Here is a 15971-nt window from a genome sequence, read left to right as displayed (position 1 = left end):
TCTAAAAGGATGTAAGTGACCAGCTGTCTGCAAGGAGTATTAAATCCTTCCATTCTCCACTAACCTATCCGAGCCGAAGAAGTTTCTTGAATGAGAAGTGAAACGTCTTCAAAAGAAACAAGACAGTCCAGTTGCCTCTTGAAAAAAAATAAAGCACGTTTGGGACAATCACAACTTATTAGATGACAGAATCTCAATAACGCATGAAAAGATGCTACTGGACCAGTTTAAAATCCTCCTTGGAGATGTTGCCATTGAACTGCTCCCTGCGGTTTCAGGGCTTATGGGGATCATCTTTTGTCTATAAAATATTGAATGCAGTGGTACCTCTACCTACAAACATAATTCCTTCCGTGACTAGGTTTTTAAGTAGAAAAGTTTGTAAGAAGCCGTTTTTCCCATAGGCATCAATGTAAAAGCAAATAATGTGTGCGATTGGGGAAACCATGGGGAGGGTGGAGGCCGTTTCCTACCAGGAGATTCCTAGAGAGGTCCCACGGAGGCTTCTCCCCACCTTTTCCAACCCTGTTTCCTCCCAGGAGATTCCTATAGAGGCCCCAGAGAGGCTTCTCCCCACCTTTTCCAGCACTGTTTCCTCTCAGGAGATTCCTATAGAGGCCCCACGGAGGCTTCTCCCCACCTTTTTTGGCCCTGTTTCCTCCCAGGAGATTCCTAGAGAGGCCCCATGGAGACTTCATCCCGCCTTTTCCGATCCTGTTTCCTCTCAGGTGATTCCTAGAGGCCCCACGGAGACTTCTCCCCACTTTTTTTGGCCGTTTCCTCCCAGGAGATTCCTATAGAGGGCCCACGGAGACCTCTCCCCGCCTTTTCCGATCCTGTTTCCTCTCAGGAGATTCCTATAGAGGCCCCATGGAGACTTCTCCCCACCTTTTTTGGCCCTGTTTCCTCCCAGGAGATTTCTAGAGAGGCCCCACGGAGGCTTCTCCCTGCCTTTTCCGCTTACAGTTTTGGAGGCTCGGGTTTGTAAGTGGAAAATGGTTCTTGAGAAGAGGCAAAAAAATATTGAACACCCACTTCTTATCTAGAAAAGTTCGTAAGTAGAGGCGACCATAGGTAGAGGTACCACTTTATTTTCTATTCAAACTTTCCCTGTCCTTATTGGCATGAATGGCCAAACGCTGCCCCCTTCAGGATGCACAAAATCAGAGCTGGGGTTGGGGAGAAACTCTCTGCAGAAGAAGAAAAAGCCACTCGGGGTTTGGAAAGGTGGAAACTTAAAATTGGAACAGGAGGCATCCGACAGGGATGTTGGCTATGGCGGTGTGATCAAAGCCGGCTCGTGTTTTTCATGTCCTGCGACTGGAAGCAAGCAGATTGCTTCAGATGTTACCGCCACGGGTCCTGGCTGCTCGTGGTCGCTGCGTGCACAAGCTGAAGACACACAAAAGCTTTTGTTTTCCCCCAAATCTGAATGAGCAACGAAAAGGAAAGACAAGTTAATCAGGATTTGCCTTGATTTTATTATTATTATTATTGAAAATGATAGGAGGTGTCAGTAAAAACAAACAGCGGCTCGAGCTGGAGTCCCCAGATGTTCTTTTAAAATCTTTATTGCAGCGTTAAGTCCTCGGGCCAGATCAGGCCCCAGAGATCTTGCGAGGCTTCAGCATTTGCCAGAGACAGCTTTATTCTTTTGCCAGAGCCTCCACGGGGTGGCTGGGCAGAAACACAAGAGATATTTTGACATATCATCAAACCAGCTGCGGTGAACGGAGCCTCAAAAGAACTCCAGGCAGCGTAGAGAGAAAAAACAGGGCACAAACTAAATCAGAAGAAATTTACATAAAGAGAATGTGAGCCTGGGAAACAGTATTTTTTCTTTCTTTCTTTCCTTTCTTTTTCTCTCTCCCTTTCTTTCTTTCCTCTCTCCCTTTCTTTCCTTTTCTCTCTTTCTCTTTCCTTTATTTTCTTCCTTCATTCTTTCTTCTCTCCTCCTTTCTCCGTCATTCTCTCTCTCCCTTTCTTTCTTTTTTCTTTCTCTTTCTTCCTTTTTTATCTTTCCTTTTCTCTCTCCTTTTCTTTACTTCTGTCTTTATTTCCTTCCTTCCTTCCCTTCTCTGCCTTTTCCATATCCTGCAATAGGACCGCATTTCTTCTGCTGTCCGTCAAATATACGTTGGCCCAGTGGCCAACAGATAGCCAACAGTCTGAGGTCAGTGCCTGACGGTGACCACCCAACAAGCCCCTAGTTCTCCGGGATCTTCAGAAGGCATATCCAATACTCATAAAACTGCCTTGCCCTCCCACACTACACCTCCGACTTGGAAAATAAGCTAGGAGCTGGGTGGGGAGGATCTGGCGGAACGGAAACCTGACTCGGAACCCTCAAAATGCGAGGTGATCCTCGTGTGATCCTCATGTGGAATCAGCAGGCGTGAGGGGAGGTGAACAAGCCCAGCATGAAGAGGGAAGCAAGGAAAACAGCGGTAGCTTGAAAACTGCAGCAAACAAGGCTCCAATTTCTGGTGCCGTGTGCTTCACCCGAGAGCAGTGATGACGAACGGTTCGCGTGCCAAAATTGGGGAGGGGGGAATGGTCTCACGGATGCGTGGCCACACCCATAATTCCATGCAGAGGCCCTCCGCTAATGTGTGCGTGACCACCCACACCCGGCACGCAATGGCATGCCCATTTTTCGCTATTCCTACCCCACCCACTGGAGGCCAGAAATGGTCCATTTCCCAACTTGAAGAATTTCTGCCCTCCGGAAAGTCTTCAGAGGTGGGCGGAGGCCATTTTCATCCTCCCCAGGCTCCTAGAAAGGCTCTAAAGCCTGGGGCGGGCAAAAACGGTCTTCTCTCCATCACAGAGGCCCTCTGGAGACCAGAAACGGCCCATTTTCCAACTTGAAGAAGGCTGGACTTTGGGGAGAGTAAAAAATGGGCTTTCCCTACCCCCACCGGAGGCTGAAAACAGGCTGTTAACCAGTGGATACAGAATGCCCGAAAATCAGCTGGCCAGTGCACACATGCGCACCAGACCTGAGCTCACGTGGCCACCGATATGGTTCTGTGTGCTACTTGTGACACGCATGCCATAGGTTCGCCATCATGGGTCTAGAGCAGTGTTTCCCAACCTTGGCAACTTGAAGATATTTGGACTTCAATTCCCAGAATTCCCCAGCCAGCAAATGCTGGCTGGGGAATCCTGGGAGTTGAAGTCCAGATATCTTCAAGTTGCCAAGGTTGGGAAACACAGGTCTAGAGGGTACCAAGCCTTGATATGGATGAACAGTATCCCAATATGTGATGGTTATCCAGAAACTAAGATTACAAGGCACGTAGCTCTCGCAGGGAATGTTTGCGGGGAAAGTTGGTATTACTATCATGCAGTGGGAAGTCAGCGGAAGAGAACGAGCAGTGCCAGGGGGTCAGTAGATCATCGACTGGCCTTGTGGCGAAGGTTAGAGATGAGCGTCTTCATTCCATTTCCCAAAGTGTGTGCTGTGACCGCCTGAATGCTAAGGGCATGAACGCTGCTGCGAAGGGTGCCCAAGTTGCTTACTGAAGCGCACAAAATCGACAGTCAGTCCCGCTTGAGAATTTCTTGACCGTTTCAAGATTGAAGGCGAGTCTTTTCTCAACTGTATGGTGACAAGAGATGAAACTTGGGCTTATCATCACACTCCAGAGAGCAAACGTCAATCAATGCATTGGCACCATACGCATTCTCCCACAGCCAAAAAATTGAAAACTCAGCAATTGGTGAGAAAAATCTTGGGCAACCATCGCAGAAATGTTCATGCCTTTAATATTCAGGTAGCGTATTATAGCATTTCGCACTTGGGAGGGAAACGGAATGAGGACTATCTAACCTTCACCACAACACCAGTCGATGATCTACTGACCACTGGCACTGTTCGTTCTCTTCCGCTGGCTCCCCGCTACATGATAGTAATACCAACTTCCCCCACGAACATTCCCTGCGAGAGCTACGGGCCTTGTAACCTTACTTTCCAGATAACCCTCATACATCAGGGGGAACCAGTAATTGCTCTCAAATCTTCCCCATACGACCTCTTGGAGAGGCGCCATCTAAAACAGCAGCATCTCTTCAATGCTCATCAAAACATCTGCGTGAACCGAATGGCGTCATCTCACATCACACATCTGTTTGCTTCAGTAATAACCATGTGACATCTTATTTCCTGCCCAAAGCATCACGGAACTCCATCCGCATAAGCCCTATTGTTCTCGACATAAGAGAAAAGCAAGAAAAAGGCAAAGAATCTGGTTTGGTTTTGATTCGATCCTCCCCAAAGGATGCGATTCCAGTTGTTCAAAATTATCACCAAACGGGACATTTGGGACTCCTTCAGCTTCTCCTTCAAAGGTCACTGGTGTTTGAGGAAGGGAGCCTCTTGGGAAAGTATGATTGGCAGATCTTATCTGACTCTTCTCCAGGACTCTGTTGCCAGCAACTTCATGACGGGCGGCAGAGGAAACGCGCAAATTGATGCTGCAATCCAAGGTGGATGGCAATGTTCAGAGAAGATGTGAATGATTGCACACAACGATGACAGCTATCACTCCATGGAGTGTTCTATTTGTAAAGTGAGACATTAGAAGACAAAGAAGATGGAGTCTAAAGATCTGGAACCAGGTTCAGCCTCCCATGCTGAGAACAGTTGGGAAATGATCCAAAGTCATTTTTCCTATAATACCACAAAAAATCTCGACAGCTCCTCCAACAGCAACATTTAAGACCAGAAAGTAGACATTTGGGGGGGGGGGGGGGATGCATTAGAGATGCGATGAATAAATTGCTTTAGAGCTTTTGGTTATTTCATTTTTTTTCCCCTTTGCCGGTGCGTTTCTTTTTTTCCTCTCCCCCAAAATTTATTTTAAAAGGGAATTTTTATCCCGTGGCCTTGGGGGAGTTCTAACCTGGAGTGCGAACCTTTTGATTTATGAAATGCAGACAATAGAGGAAACGACGGCAAAAAAGCAGGAACCAAACTCAAGAGAACAAAGAAGTTTATAAAGATGATTTCTCTCTTTGTGAGAAGGAAACACTTCAGGAAAATCCGACGTTCGCAGATCAGGAAAAGAAAAAAACAAAAGCTTGTGTGGTTGGTGAAGACTATAAACTCACGTCTGTATATATACACGCATTTTTAAGACAATTCTTTATATATATTAAGACATCAACTGTCTTCAATGGGGATTTTAACACACTGACGACGTTAGTAGAGGACTAACGAAAGCTTAGTTAATTTTAGTAATTTTAAAATAAATTTTAAACGTTCTGGAGTTCGCAGTGGCTGTTGCCTCTTCATATATATATTTATATGGACATGTATGTATATTTTTGTGTGTGTGTATGTTTGTGTATTATTCTGTGAAAGGTTTTTGGGCAGAATTGTCTTTGGGGGAACCTTCTATTCCCTGGTGTGTCCCTAGAGTTTGGGGAGGGAGCCAGGAGGAGCCAGAAGGATGCCGAAGACATAAAAAAGTCCCAACAGCAGGTTGAGCTTGGCTGTCCTTTGCGGGATTTTGAGAAAACTCTGGCTCCGGAACTGCCGTTCCAAGGAAAATGCCATGGGCAGAGTGAGGAGAGGAAGAGCCATACTGACGGTGTAGCGCGTAGCCAGGACGCAGAAGATGAGGTAGGGTAGGAAGAGCAAGCTGGTGTAGAGGACATAAGAGAGCGTGGGGCCGATGAGAATGGCCAGGGTGACGATGCCCGCTTGCCGGTCGGACTCGATGTCCCGGGTGTTGTTGCTGTGCAGGATGGCCTCCGTGCTGAGCGCCAAGGGCACAGCATACAGCAAGGGCGAGATGGACAGGTAGCCCACCTGGAGGGCATAGGCAAACATCACAGCCAGGGGACCAAAGGTGATCAGGATGACCACGTCACCCAGCGCAACGTACTTAAATCCGATGCCTGCAGCAACGACAAGGAGGGGGGAAGTTAAATACCGTATTTTTGGGGAGTATAAGACACACCTTTTTCTTTCCTAAAAGAGGCTGATAATTTGGGTGCGTCTTATATCTTGAATGTAGCTTCCCCCCCCCCCCCAGCTCTAACTAGCTGCTAACGATCTTTCCAGCTCTTACCTTGCAAGCTCTTTCATTGTTACTCCCTGCAAAGAATGTTTTCCAAGCCCTAAGTCTTTGCAGGATTTTTTCCATTGCTCTACTTGCTCTGATTGTTTCTTTCAATCAATCAATCAATCAATCAATCAAACAATCAATCAATAGTCTATTGGGCATGCTGTCCCGGCAGAAGATCCCAGGATTAATGGCTTCCAGAGTTTAAGGCATTTAAGAGATGATGGGAAAGATTTTCCCTAAGGAAGGCAGGGAGAATCCCTACTAGATCTGAGTCTAGAACAGGGGTCACCAACCTTAAACATTCAAAGAGCCACAAAAGTCCTAACCAGAAGCCCCCCATTCAATTCTGAAGCCGACCAGAAGTCCACTCCCCCCACCAGAGAGTCTCCTCCTAGCGTGGCATTCTTTTTCCTCTGCCGACTGGAAGTCTAGTTCCCCCCACCATAGAGTCTCCTCCTAGCCCAGAATCCTTTTCCCTCTACCAGTCCTAACTAAAAGCCCTATCAATTGTGGTGCCGACTGGCAACAGGGTGCTGCAGCAGAGGGATGAAAGAGCCTCATGCAGCTCTAGAGTCACAGGTTGCCGACCCCAGGTCTAGAAAAACAACCCTTTTCTAGCATTATTGGAAGAATGTCCCAGGTTAAAGCCACATTTGCATTCGCAAAAAACACAGAAAGCGCTCTGTGAAAACACCTGAGGCTTCTAACCTGACTGCCATTTACTCCTTTTATTCCTGGAAGCAGATAAAATCAAGGAGGTTAGGCAAATGTTGGAATTGCTTTCCCAACTTTAATTGTTTCTGACATACAGACCATGTAACTCTAATTTCTGGGCTTGGTCTAAAATTTAAAGTAGCAGCATTTTAAATGGGATGAAGGGGTTGGTTGCTTTCCCCTCTCCTGTGCTCCACAGCATGGAAGGGACACCACACAGAGAAGCCCTGATTACCAGGGGCGGATTCTACTTACCGCTGCTACTGTTGCACTTCCCGTGGAGCTCTGCGACCCCGGCACCCAGGTGCCCGAGCAAGATTTTGTTTCTGTACATGCCCAGGGAGCAAAATCTCACAAGGGGACGGATGCACTTGCAAGTTTTTGGCAGGTTTTTTGTTTCTGTGCATGCGTGGAAGCAAAAAATTGCCAAAAATTGCTTAAATCTCATGCGCCCGCGCATCCTCTTATGAGATTTTGCTTCCTGCGCATGCGCAGGGAACAAAGTCTCATGAGGGAACACACGCCCTCGCAATATCTCGGCCATTTCGGCATGGAAGCAAACTATAGCTGAAAATTGCCTAAATCTCACTCGCCCACACAGCCTCTTTTCAGATTTTGCTTCTGAGCATGCGCAGGGAGCAAAAATCTCATGAGGAGACACATGCACTGATGAGATTTTGGCTGTTATTTTTGTTTCTGCGCATGCACAGAAGCAAAAAATCACCGGAAATCACCTAAATCTCACACACCCATGCATTCTCTTTTGAGATTTTGCTTCCTGCACATGCGCAGGGAGCAAAATCTCACGCGGGCAGGTGCACACTCACGAGATTTCAACAGGCTTTTTATTTCCATGCATGCACAGAAGCGAAAAATTGCTGAAAATCGCCTAAATCTCACACACTAAATCGCCTGGGTGTCCTCTCGTGAGATTTTAGCTCCACCAGAGCTGTGCGCCCAGGTCCATTTTCACTACTGGAACACCGTTCCCCCACCCGTGTACAGGTAGGGACCCAATACTGCTCCTTACCTCCGGTGTAGAGAAAAGAGCTGGAGAGTCCTCCGAAGTAAATCAAGGCCAGGTGTTCCAATTTGAGGGTGGAGAAGCAATAGAGGCACGCCGCCGAGATGCATCCCAAAGTGTATAGGAAGACCCCAAACCGGACCACATCCTGAGGCTCCAGGATCTGATCCACCAGGGTCCGGTCGTCGCTCTTCTTGTGGTCGATGCCTTTGGAAAAATCATAGTAGGTGTTCACGAGGTTGCCGGCTCCGTGGACGGCCAAGACGGTGACGGCGCTGCCAACCAGAAGGCCCAGATCGAGGGTACCCTGGGAGCGGTAAGCCAGGGCACTCCCCAAGGCCACCGGGGTGAGGGAAGCACTGAAGCTCCAGGGCCGGAGAGCCAGAACATAGGAGGCACATTTATGTGGCCAGCTGCTGGACGGAGTTCCTTCTTCGGTTGTCTCACTGTTCTGCAGGCTTTCAGTCCCAATGATGATCTTCTCCGTCTCGGCTTCCATGTCCATGGCTGAAGATACTCCTCTTAAGGATAGAAGCTGACCACTGGCCTGAGGAAGGAAAGAAAGAAAGAAAAATTGTGCAATTGCTGGTTTTTTCATTATTATTAAATTTATTATTAAATATTATTATTATTATTATTATTATTATTATTATTATTATTATTATCCAACAACACAGCAAATGAGATCACCATGCTGGATTTCATATTTCATCACCAGTTGGGCGCTTCCCAAGCACCTAGGACTGAGTGATGTAGCGGCGAATGATGTGTGCTGATTCCAGTAAAGAAGCCTTTTGTAACAGATGGAGATTTTGTCAATTCCAATGGTTTTCAAATGTTCGCTGAGATCCTTTAGTACTGCGCCCAGCTTGCCAAGGACCCCTGGAACCACTTTCATTGGCCCACAATAGTTTTACTTGCTCATTCTCAACCACTTTTTTGGGTTTATGATCCCACCAGTTCTTTGCCACTGGTAGATGGCAGTTCTGGCACAAGTTCCAGTGGATCATCTGTGCCACAGCAATGTGTCTATGCTTGTAGTCAGGCTGTGCATCTTTTTGCAGAAGCTGAGTATGTGATCGATTGTTGTCGGTTTCTTTACAGAGTCTGCACTTCGGATTGTCTGTTGTTGTTGTTGTTGTTGTTATTACTACTACTACTACTAGATTTATAGGTCGCCCTTCTCCTCGCAGACTCAGGACAGCTTACAGAATAAAATAAAACAGCGATAACAAATTGTACAATACGGTTAAGACATTAAGGATCAGGTAGAAGTAAAAACCTAAGAACAATCAATCATCCCTCATAGATGTTCGGAAGGCAGAATTGGTTCCAGAGGACCGGGGCCACAACAGAGAAGACTCTTCTCTGCAGACCTGCCAGTTGGCATTGTTAGACCGATGGGGCCCGGAGGAGGCTGACTCTATGCAACCTAACCGGTCTCTGGGACACGTGACACAGAAGACAGTCCATAAATAATCTGGTCCCATGCTATATAGGGCAGTGATGGCAAACCTATGGCACAGGTGGCACATGGAGCCATATCTGCTGGCATGTGAGCTGTTGCCCTATCTCAGCTCCAATGTGCATGTGTGTGCTGGCACAAAGGCTCTGGAAGGGTGTTTTTGGCTTCCAGAGGGCCTCTGGGGGTTTGGGGGAGGCCATTTTTACCCTCCTCTGGCACCAGGGAAGCCTTTGTAACCTGGGGAGGGTGAAATATGAGCCTACTGGACCCATTTCCAGCCTCCAGAGGGCCTCCAGGGGGCAGGGGAAGCTGTTTTTGCCCTCCCCAGGTATTGAATTATGGGTGTGGGCACTTGCACATGCGTGATAGTCTGTGTGCATGCTCTTTTGTCACCAGAGGGAAAAAAGGTTCTCCATCACTGACGTAGGGCTTTATAGCTAATAACCAACACCTTGAATTGTGTTCGGAGACCGATCGGCAGCCAGTTCAGCTCATAGACTGCTGCACTGATATGGGAGTACCTAGGTACACCCAACACTGCTCTCGCAGCTGCATGCTGGACTAACTGAAGTCTCTGAACGTTCTTCAAGGGTAGTCCCAAGTAGAGCAGTCCCCCCCCCCCCCCACTTTTTAAAAACCCTGGAAGATGTTTTAGAAAAGAAAGGAGACACTTTAGGGACCATAATTGGACAAGAAAAAATTGGGCAAACAGGCTGAGAAGGAAGAGAGGAATGAGACCCTCCTCAGGGAGGACCTGCTTTCCAAAGTCCAGGGATTGATCTGAAAGAGCTGGGGGGGGGGGGGACCAAGAAAGCAAGTGGAAAAATTAAGATAACTCAACTAAATTTATTTATTTGTTTGTTTGTTTGTTTGTTTGTTTGTTTGTTCAATTTCCATGGCCGCCCATTTCAAGTCAATGACTGGTCAGGGATACCTGAAACTGTGAATCCACGATGTAACTGATAGTAAGCCTTTAGCTGCTAGGTGACTGTTTTAAATGATCAAATGGCAAGAGAGAGAAAGAGAAAGAGAGAGAGAGAGAGAGAAAGAAAGAAAGAAAGGGTGAAAGGAAGGAGGGGAGAGAAAGAAAAAAGTGAGACTGAGAAAAAGAGAAAGGGAGGGAGAGGGAGGGAGGGACAGAAAGGGAAAGGGAAAGAGAGAAAGAAGGAAAGGAAGGAAGGAAGGGTGAGAGAAAGGAAGGAGGAGGGAAGGGAGACAGAAAAAGAAAAAAAGTGAGACAGAATGAGAAAAAAAGAGAAAGAGAGGGAGGGAGAAGGAGGGAGGGAGAGAAAGAGAAAGAAAGAGAGAAAGAAAAAAAGAAAGGGTGAGAGAAAGGAAGGAGAGAGAGAAAGAAAAACTGAGACAGAAGGAGAAAAAAGAGAGGGAGAGGGAGGGAAAGAAAGAGAAAGAAAGAAAGAAAGGAAGGAAGGAAGGAAGGAAAAAGGAAAGGGCGAGAGAGGAAAAAGGAGGGATAGGAGAGAGAGAGAAAAGTGAGACAGAATGAGAAAAAAGAGAAAGAGAAGGGAGGGAGGGAGGAAGAGAGAGAGAGAGAGAGAGAGAGAGAGAATTGTTTTCCTTCATTGATCTTGAGTGGAAGGATAATAGCTGTCTTGTTCACTTACAAGTCCAGTTTCACCCCCTTAAAGAGATGACCCCAAAATGGGCTCCCCCAGGAAGTCTCCCTCATGCTCATAAAGCCTTTACTTTTGTTTCAGGCCCAAGAAAGTCAACTCAAGGGCGCAGCAATCTCTTTCACCCCGAATGCTGCTCTCAAAAGTGGGCGAGGCAGTGAGGCTGCTGCTTGGCTCCTGCCTACTCCGAGAATTCCAAGAGGATGGAAGGGAGGGAAAAAAATGGGGTGGGGTGGCAAAAATCATCTAGCAAGGGATCTCCAGAAGTGGTAGGACTACATTTCCCAGCAGCCACTCAGCACAGCTGATGGGGAGGAGTGGGATAATTCCATAGCAACAGGAAAGTCTTCAGAGGGGCGGCATATAAAGCCAATTAAATCAATCAATCAATCAATAAAACGCTATCAATCAATTTTTTCCCTTTTGACACTCAACCAACGTTTGTATTGAGTTTGTATTATTTTACTGCTGTAAGCTGCCCTGAGTCTGAAAAATAAACATAAATAAATAAGTAAATAACGTTGGACTCAAGCAACTTGGTTCAGTACAAAGAATTTCCTGAGCAATTTCGTTAGTCTTTAATCAAAGATCAAGCCATATAAAAAGTACAGGTTTCCCTTTTAAAAAAAAAACCCTTCTACCAAATTGTTTGGTAGAGACAGGTAAACTGACATTCTCCAACTGTTAAGGGCAATTTCATCCTTCTTTCACCTCTGAGCCCATGCTGGATAGGAGGAATGGGAGTTGGAAATCAAAAGTACAGTGGTACCTCTACTTAAGAATTTAATTCGTTCCGTGACCAGGTTCTTAAGTAGAAACGTTTGTAAGTAGAAGCAATTTTTCCCATAGGAATCAATGTAAAAGCAAATAATGCGGGCAAACCCATTAGGAAAGAAATAAAAGCTCGGAATTTGGGTGGGAGGAGGCAGTCGCTGCCAAAGGTAGAAGGTGAGGTGAGGGGAATCAAAAAAATCCAAAACTTTAAGGCTTAAGAAAAAAAAGGGACTCTGAGGCGGTGAAGTGGAGCACATGCCTCCCATATACCCGGTGCGAGGCTGCCTCCCATAAACTGTGCCAGAGAGAAACCCAGGTGGGCGACAGGGGGGAACCTCCCACTCCTTTGAGCGAAAAGCAGCTGCTGAAAGCCTGAGATGGCCAGGATTAAAGGGGGAATGGCAGGAAACTGGCCGGGCCTTCATGCAGCTCTCAAATTCCCTGGGAATTTTTTCCGGGCTCGGGTTCTTAAGTAGAAAATGGTTCCTAAGAAGAGGCAAAAAAATCTTGAACACCCGGTTCTTATCTAGAAAAGTTCTTAAGTAGAGGCTTTCTTAAGTAGAGGTATCACTGTATCTCAAGTCCACTACTGCTGCCTTCCAAGCCGAAAGCAAAGTTCCCAAATCTTGAACACAGAGCTCTTAAGCAGCCTTACCTTGGAGGGGTTGGGAATTCTATTCTGCGCAAATCACCAGACGTTTTCCCCGGAATTAAAGAGGCGTGGAAGAAAAAATAGTTGAAATTAGCAGCCCTGGATTATGTCGACGGACAGGTTCTGTATCAGAAACCAGACATTTTCTAGTAGTAAAACTGGATCACGCAATCACAACAAGTCGAAATCTGGGAGAAACATGGTGAAGCATAACCGGATAGATTAGTGGCAAGATATGAAGGATCCAACTGGATGGACTAATTCCTGGTGTCATCTGAGGCTGGCTGAGTTGCAATTAAAGCACCCTCCCACTAAGAAGGCAGATCGGGTTTTTTTGGTATTATTATCCTATTGGGGTTGGGCAGCAGATAAATCCAATTAAGTGAACAAATAAAATAAAAAATGTTTTATTTATACATTTTTCTTTAGTAAGCATAAAAAAATCAGTATCTACATGAACAGTGTGTTGTCGGAGTGCAGTTGGTTTTGAAATATAATAATAGTAATATTACTATTGTATACAGTAATTGTATAATATTCATATCACTGATAATAATCACATAGAAATAATATTTGCTTGTCCATAATAGTTCATTGTATAGTTAATCATTCTCTTAAGATTTTAAGTCTCTAACTTGTGTTTCTGTTAGTCAACCATTGGAAGAATAAGTCCCAGGTTAAAAAGTATTCTGTTTCTTCCTTCTCCTTTATTGGAGAGGGTATTAAAAAAATCAGAATGTGTAGAGATGGATAGATTAAATAAATCTAATCTATCCATCTCTGCACATTGATTTTTATTATTATTATTATTACACTTTCATCTGTAGGGATCTCTTCATTTTTTCCACTGTTGAGCAAATACAATTCTCGCTGTTGTTAACACATCTGGAATTAAATATGTATTTCTTTTATTGTACTGTTCTGGTAAAATACCCAATAATAATACTTTTTAAGCTGCCCTGAGTCCACGAGGAGAAGGGCGGCCTATAAATCTAATAAAATAAAATAAAATAAAAATAAATAATCAAGTTTTAGATCAATATGTTGCTTTACCATGCTCTTGTTTTAATGGCTTTATTCTTTGTGGTATTTAAATACTGTATAAATAAACCCCTTTTAAAAAGATAAAATGTCCCCAAAAGTGGTGTAAAAAAAATTTCACCCATTAAATAAAATCCCTTACATACCAAAGTGTGTGTTTGTGCATGGAAGGATACCTTTTTATTTCATTTTAATTTATTTTGTCAAGCATGTATTAAGTAACAGCTATAAACAGGCTTATAGATACATGAAATGAATACGAACAAAAAGGGATGCAGAGGAAATATTTAGTCAGTTGTACTTTGGGAATTGTCTGGTTTCTAATGGCAAATATATGCAGTCCTCAATTTACAACGTAGTTAATTTAGTGACTATTCAACAGGGCTGGGAGGAAAGTGACTTAGGACCATTTTTCACCCTTATAACCGTTGCCTGTTTCCTCATGGTTGCATGTTCAAGATTCAGATGCTTGGCAACTCACTCATATATATGACTGTCGCAATGTCCCAAACTCACATGATCGCCTTTATTTTTTGTAACTTGCTGACAAGCCAAGTCAATGGGGAAGCCAGATTCCCTTAACCACCATGATGCTCCCTTAACAACTGCTCAACTCATGTAACTTCTATGTTTCTATGTAACAAATTGCAAGAATTCACTTAACGACCATGGCAAGAAAAATTATTAAAATGGGACCAATTTTGTTTAAAAATTGTTTTTAAAATGTGACAAAATTCACTGATGTTAAGCAGTGGATGCAGGTTTCCCTTAACAAGCAAAAGGTACAGTGGGTACAGTGTATACACAACTCGTTGTTCAGATAGATATGATTTTTTTTATGTGCATTTTAAAAATATCTATTAATAAAACATATTTTTAAAAAATGTTGGACTCAATTGTGGTCATAATTTCCTTCCTTCCTTTTCTTCTTTCCTTCCATCCTTTCCTTGCTTCCTTCCTTTCTCTCCTTCCTTCCCTTCCTTCATCTTTCCTTCCTTTTCCTCCTTCCTTCTTTCTTCCCTTCCTTCCTTTCTTTGCTTCCTTCCTTTCTTTCTCATTCCTTTTCCTTCCTTCCTTTCCCTATCTTCTTTCTTTTCCTTCCTTCTTCCCTTCTCCTTTTATATAGAGGACTAACTCTATAACTTTCCCCCAAGGGAAAGCATTTAAAACAAGTCTTGTCACCCCCCCCCCACGGGTCCTCAGCGGCGAATTATTGGGCCTCGCAGAACCCCTGAGGGACCCCGAGGCCCAAAAGGCGCGGCCTGGGCGCTGCTTCGTGGGTCCCAGGACCTCCCCCCCTCCCCCCGAGAAGGGAAAGGCTGGGGTGACAGCTGGGAGGCCCGGCCCGTCTCCCCCTCTGAGGCGCTCTCGGGTGTTCCCTGCGGCCCAGCCTGGCTGTGGACCACAGCACTCGGGGCTGCGAGGCCCGGAGCGTCTTACCTCAGGAACTCACCAGGCGGGACGGCGCGGCTCTTTGCCCGGGAAGCTTCTCCCGGCCGCCTCCGCCCCTGGCCGGGGAGGGAGCAAGGGAGGGCCACGGGCCTTCCAAAGGCTCCAGGCCGGACCCCGGACCCCGTAGTTCCGCCTCTCCTCAAGGGCGACGCGCTTCATCCGAACACCGAAATAAAACAATAGGGGGACCACCGCCACGCCCACAAGCCACAGAATAAACCTATAAATAGATAAAATAAATAAAATAAAATGCTTTTACAGTGGATGGGGGGGGGCACAAAATTCATGGGGGGCGTCTATTCTGAGAGATACGGTAGCGAGGGTCAATAAGGTCGCTATTAGGATTAATGGCGATGACCGTCACTGACCTAAAAGCCCATGAATAGCCTATTAAAGCCCCCAAAAATGCGCGCCTATTCTGGATGTTACGGTAGACTGGAGCCTCCGTGACCTTCAGACCCGCGAGACGTTGGAATTTTAACAGGGGAAACTTTTCGGCAACGTACGTTTAACCATAGAGAGGGGCCGCTAGATTACTCGCACATGCGCATTCTAATATTGCCTTTTTCAACAGGGAAGGAGGCGTGCTAAAACTCTCCTCTCTCGCCTTTACTATTAACATCGTAGAGCCCCGCCCCTTTTGTTAGCGGAACAGGACGAGGGAGAGATTGGCGAAGGCGGGGCCCAAAGATCAAGCGCTTGCCGTTACTATTGGCTAAAGCCGCCGCCTATCTTCTCGGTTCGAAGAAGCCGATTGGCTAATTTGCTAGGAAGGCGGGAGAGAGGGAAACCCCGAGGTTCAAAAGCCAAAAACAGAAATAAACTTTATTGCACGGATCGATTGTAATCTTCGCTTATACTGGATTTATCTTTAATTACTTAACGTGAAATCATTTTTAATTTAAACTAGGCGCACAGATAAGGGGTGCGCATAAAAACGCACCAAAACGTACCTAACTTTCCCGTCCTAATATTTTATTTTATTCCCTTTTATTTATTTATATTTTATCCCCGTTTATTCGCATCCATTTCATGTATTCATAACCACGTTTATTCATTTTATATATGCACAATCGTGCTTAGGCTTTTTCTGCAATCTTATGTATGATTGACAAATAAATTGACAAATAAACATATCAGC

General features: G+C 45.4%; 1 protein-coding gene across 9 annotated transcripts; it reads right to left on the bottom strand.

The window, feature by feature from the left end:
* Positions 1–4980: 4980 nt before the first annotated feature.
* On the bottom strand, positions 4981–15402 carry UBIAD1 (UbiA prenyltransferase domain containing 1). Of its 9 annotated transcripts, none has more exons than XM_070759280.1 (5): positions 15337–15402; positions 14832–15050; positions 12341–12525; positions 7822–8362; positions 4981–5907 (listed from the first exon to the last, which is right to left on the bottom strand). In XM_070759280.1, the coding sequence occupies exons 4-5, from the start codon at positions 8318–8320 to the stop codon at positions 5420–5422; spliced, it is 987 nt and encodes a 328-aa protein (XP_070615381.1). In that variant the 5' UTR covers positions 8321–8362; positions 12341–12525; positions 14832–15050; positions 15337–15402; the 3' UTR covers positions 4981–5419. The 9 variants fall into 9 exon arrangements, with proteins under 9 accessions (XP_070615381.1, XP_070615380.1, XP_070615386.1 ...); XM_070759279.1 differs by lacking the exon at positions 15337–15402 and adding an exon at positions 15244–15286; XM_070759285.1 differs by lacking the exons at positions 12341–12525; positions 15337–15402 and adding an exon at positions 15199–15291 and having other exon boundaries at positions 14819–15050.
* Between the last annotated feature and the right edge of the window lie 569 nt (positions 15403–15971).

Source organism: Erythrolamprus reginae, chromosome 8 (assembly GCF_031021105.1).
Source record: "Erythrolamprus reginae isolate rEryReg1 chromosome 8, rEryReg1.hap1, whole genome shotgun sequence".
NCBI lineage: Eukaryota > Metazoa > Chordata > Lepidosauria > Squamata > Dipsadidae > Erythrolamprus > Erythrolamprus reginae.
This window is presented reverse-complemented; position numbering and strand designations above follow the sequence as displayed.